Source organism: Meleagris gallopavo, chromosome 8 (assembly GCF_000146605.3).
Source record: "Meleagris gallopavo isolate NT-WF06-2002-E0010 breed Aviagen turkey brand Nicholas breeding stock chromosome 8, Turkey_5.1, whole genome shotgun sequence".
NCBI classification, from domain to species: domain Eukaryota; kingdom Metazoa; phylum Chordata; class Aves; order Galliformes; family Phasianidae; genus Meleagris; species Meleagris gallopavo.
In genome coordinates, this window is record NC_015018.2 from 19409870 (window position 1) to 19414710 (window position 4841).

Genomic DNA, 4841 nt, shown 5'->3' on the forward strand with positions numbered 1-4841 from the left:
AAGTTAAAGTCTCCGGTGAACAATAATTTCTTGCATCAGAGATAAGAGTGTGGTAGGCACTGAGGGGCTGCTCATCAGGACTGTTTTATTGGTGTGCCAGGACATCCCAGGATGGTTCTGTTGTGGAACACAGAAGAGTGAGGCGAGATGCCTTGCAGCTTTAGAATGCAGTCTTGTTCTTTTGGAGGAGATAAAAGATGCTGCCACTCTTACAATATGACTTTCTGATTTGTGTAAGGAGGAAGAAATGTAGCAAGAAAAATCCTCAAATAAACTGATATTGATCCTTTAGCTTCTGAATCCACATGCAGTTCATATATGATCACTGAGAAAATAACTAAAGAGAATCAAACAAAAAAAAAACCCAATGATCTATCTCTTTTAAGGTAATACTGGGTTTGTTCAGAATTGCTCCCCAGGTGAGGCACTGAATGTACTGAATGACAGCTGTTAAATTCTGGATGAGTGGGTGATGTTAAAAGGTGGGTAATTGCTAGGAATAGCCTAGATCCACATCATTAAATGCTGATTCCAGAGTTTGATACCTGAAACTGTGCTCGGGGTCCTGCATAACAGCAGATGGATTTTCTAGGGGTTGAGCAGTCTTCTGACTCAACATAAGATGATGTTTTAACTGAGAAATTTTTAAAGCCTAAACACAGATTCTTTTGTATAAATCCAGACACATGGCTTTGAAATAAACCCGGAACTAAAACCAAAAACTTTCAGACCTGTATGTACCTATATGATATGAAACCATGAGAGGATGAAAAAAAAACCAACAACAAAAAACCCCATTGTTTTTAGGAATGTAGCTACATGTAAGAGTAAGTTTTCTATGTAAATTTTGTCATTACACAATTCTCAGTATCACAAGTTAGTTTGACTGAAGAGTTGGGGCAATCAGATATGTGGGAAATATCTGCCTACTATAAAAGAGGGTAAGAGGTGAAGATGGCAGTGGGAAGAGGTCAATATGTGATTGCAGTGTGCTTTTAGAATGGGGTTTATACATGTGTCACTCCCCTGGGTTAAAAACAATGTTTCTCATCCCTCTGGTTTGGGATTTTTTGAGAGTACAGGCATACTTTATGTGTAGGCAGTGAGCTGTCTCTGTGCGATGGCTCTGTGTGTGAAACATGCAGTTGCTTATCCCTCTGGAACAGGGTGACGGTGTCCCTCATGCCTGCCAAGTCCTGTAAAGGCATTAATAGTCTCCAGAGGCAGCTCTGACCCGCAGTCCAAGTGCGAAGTGGCTGTCACATGACAACACTTGGGGCTGCTGCATGGGATAGCCTGTGTTGGGGCGCTCATGAGCCTTTTCTTCATGGGGAGCTCCTCTTTGTCTTCCTGCTGAGGACTCGCTGTATGGGGCCCGGGCTGCACCCAAGCTGTGACAGTGGTGGGTGGCATGGTGGCAGTGGCTCCGTCCTTTTGGCAGGTGGTGTCCTGGTGGTAGGAGACCAGCTCATTGCTGAGGTGGACTCTCTCTACTGCAGCCCTGGTGGTGCTGCAGCAGAGAGACTGGCAGCCCAGCAGGTTGCTGAAAGCCCGACGGAAGTCTGCATTGAAAGCGTAGATCACTGGGTTCACTGACGAGTTGGCCCAGCCAAACCATACAAAGACATTGAAGGTGGTTTGGCTGACACAGGGTGGCTGCCCGTTACTGTCGCTCTCAGGCTGGCAGAAAGGTAGCAGGCAGTTGAGCAGGAAGAAGGGCAGCCAGCAGCAAACAAAGACTCCCATTATGATGGAGAGAGTCTGCAGCACCTTGGTCTCCTTGCGCAGGGAGCTCCGCAGACTGGAGGCAGGCTCCTTACTGTGGGCTGGCCACTGCCCGCCTGCTCGTTCCAGGGTGGAGATGCGGCGGATCTGGGCCTGGGCAATGCGATAGATCCTGGTGTAGGTGACGATCATGATGGCCACAGGGATGTAGAAGCTGATGAGGGAGGAGGTGATGGCGTAGGTGCGGTTCAGGCTGACGTCGCAGCGGGAACTGGGGTGCCTCCTGTCTTTGGTTTTGTGCCAGTGCAGCTGCACGGGGACAAAGGAGATGAGGATGGAGAGGGCCCAGGCCATGGCGATCATGGCGCAGGCCAGACGTTGTGTCATCCGGCGCTCGTAGCGAAAGGGGCTGGCGATGGCCCAGTACCGGTCCAGGCTGATGATGCAGAGGTGGAGGATGGAGGCGGTGGAGCACATAATGTCAAAGGCTACCCAGGTGTCACAAAAATGGCTGCCAAAGAGCCAGAAGCCACCGGCCACCTCAGTGACTGCCTTCCAAGGCATCACCAGGATGGCCACGCAGAGGTCGGAGACGGCCAACGACAGCACAAACCAGTTGGTGACTTTAGTACGCAGGTGGCGGAAGCGCAGGACAGCCAGGCACACCAGAGCGTTGCCCGCCAGCGTGCCCAGCACCAGGGCGCCCAGCAGGCAGCCCGTCAGTGCCCGCAGTGCTCGCGGGCCGCCCGCCATGCTCGCCATGAGGGACGCTCTGCTGCCGGGGGCACATCTCCGGCCGCGCCTCGGGCTACTCACCGCACCCTGCCGTGCCCGGTGCTGCTCTCTGCCGGCGACTGCGGGGTGGAAGCACCGGCTCGCTGCTTAGCATCGTCCCGGAATGCGGCGGCCGAGGAGGTCGGACGGATTGGCGCCCGAGGGCTGCTCTGTGCTGGGCAGAGCCGCGGCCGCCTACCAGTAGAGGGGCAGTGCCCGTCAGAGCCTTCACAGCGCTCGGCGTGTTCCTGCGTGAGTGCCGGGTAGACTGCAATGAGATGCCTGGTTTCCTAAAGAGCAGGGTAATGCTTGGCATCTGCCTACACTGAGCGCTACCAAATCTGGGTGGATGCTGTGGAAGCTGCCTTCTCACTACAGTGTAGCAACTCTGTTTTGCTGTTTGGTCTTGAATCGAGAAACCCAGAGCGCGGAAGCCTCAGACCTCTCCAGCATAGGTTTTTTATTTTGGCAGAAAGCTGTCCATGCATTTTCACAGAAATTAGCATCCAAAAACTGCCTGTGAAGATTTCAGCCTAAGGTGTTTTCTGATGCATTTCAGTATTTCCATTTGCTTTTATAATGATATACATGTTGTTATATAAATGTGTCTTGCATACATTTACAGCCTGCTTTAGAGAAGGTGTCCTAACGCAGAGAGGGAAAAATCTTTTCTTTTTGAAGAATGCGTATGGTAATCTCATCACAAGAAAAGAGTATGTATGTTGGAACATGAATAGCAAAGATCAACTCATCATTACTTAGCTTGTCAAACAGGCGCCTCTTCCTAGATAAGATTTTTGTTTTATTTTCTTATTTGACTCCAAGTAAAACTACTTCACCCACCAGTGTCAGTGTAAACAATTGCCAAGCCAGAAACTGTCTGATTTCCATTGTATGGTGAAGATATTCCTGGTAGTTAAAATAGAGACTAGAACATTTAACATAAATTTTGAATAGTAAGGCTGGCAGCTTACCCTGTAAAAATTAGCATTTTTGGGATAAGCAGGCTGCATGTGTCAGCACATAACAGATTGTTAACATTTGGTCATGGCTTTTAAGATTCAAGTTGCTTTGTGCCTTGGAGACCATATTCTTCATAGTGCAGCACTATGTGCTGTTCTTGCTGCTTCTTTCAGTTCTCTGGGAACTGAAATACATTCCTCGTTTGTCTGTAAGACAAACTCATTATTTAACAATTTAGAATTTTCTCTGATAAAATATATGCTTTATTAAAGCAATAGTTGCTGTCAAAATAACATAGCATGTAAGATGCAAGCAGGCGGCACACCTTGGCTTATTTGGAGCCATCTGTATTTCCACATACGTGGATTTTGTCAGCATCTGCAAACTGTAGGAGGTCTCTGGCTTTTATTCCAGTGCTAAAAACTAAATCTTTGATTGTAAGAATTACATACGTTTGCTAATTTTATTTGATACATTTGCTCTTCTTTAACAATCAGTGAAAAGATCCTGAAGAATGGAATCTGTTAAGAATGGTAAACAAGACAGTAGATGAAATTAATACCAAAAATGAAAGCAATGTTTTCGTATGTTCAGCAGTGCTGCTACATGGCTCTGTAGCAGAAAGTAGGCAGCATTATGGAAAAACCTGTTTTCAGTGTCTGTATATCTCCAGTTTAGCGTTCATTAAAAAGGAAAGTGAATGTGCTCATACTGTTTTGTGTGCGTATGTTTTTATGCAAGTGCCCTACCTTGAGTTTTTGAGACTGCTGGCTGAAGTCAAGTCTAGCTGAGAAGCAGAGTTCTAAAAAATTAAGTTCCTAGAGATGTAATTGAAGTAGGAATCTAGGTAGAAGTGAGAGCCCCTACTGGTAGTCTTACTGGTAAAAGTCTGTGTTGTGGACACAACTCTTATTAAGCACAACTGAGACCACAAGAAGTGAAATGTTATTATATGCCCTGATCCTAGAGAAAATATTGACAATCACATTCATCTTCCTAGATGCCAGGATGCAAGATGCAAATGCTTAAGAAACCATACAGTGAATCAGAGGCAATGACAGAAATAGAAACACTGCCCCACTCATGTTTCTATATTGGTCATGGCAGAGTGAAGAGTAAGCTTATCGCAGAGAGAGGAAAGAGAGATGGAGAAAAACACAACACAGTGTGAAAGCCAGTGTGTGAGTGTGTTGACAATGTTGCAGACTTTGTTTTTAAGACATGTGGATGTTCCATGCATTAAGCTTATCCAGGATAAAATAGGAAGGGTCCGAGAACAATACTGTAGAAGATGCCACTAGGCTGGGTGAAATAGTCTCTTGTGACTCCAGAATACTTGCAAGCTCATTCTTTTTTGAAAAAGGAAACTTGCCTGGAGA

At 46.6% G+C, this 4841-nt stretch overlaps 1 protein-coding gene across 1 annotated transcript; it reads right to left on the reverse strand.

Moving 5' to 3' along the window:
• Nucleotides 1-15: 15 nt before the first annotated feature.
• Nucleotides 16-3616, reverse strand: LOC100538789 (D(1) dopamine receptor-like). Its single transcript, XM_003208033.4, has one exon. The coding sequence runs from the start codon at nucleotides 2485-2487 to the stop codon at nucleotides 1150-1152; it is 1338 nt and encodes a 445-aa protein (XP_003208081.2). The 5' UTR covers nucleotides 2488-3616; the 3' UTR covers nucleotides 16-1149.
• Nucleotides 3617-4841: the final 1225 nt, after the last annotated feature.

Bases quoted from the DNA above. Each gene is read 5' to 3' on its own strand.
- LOC100538789 (XM_003208033.4), bottom strand. From the start codon at position 2,487: ATGGCGAGCATGGCGGGCGGCCCGCGAGCACTGCGGGCACTGACGGGC.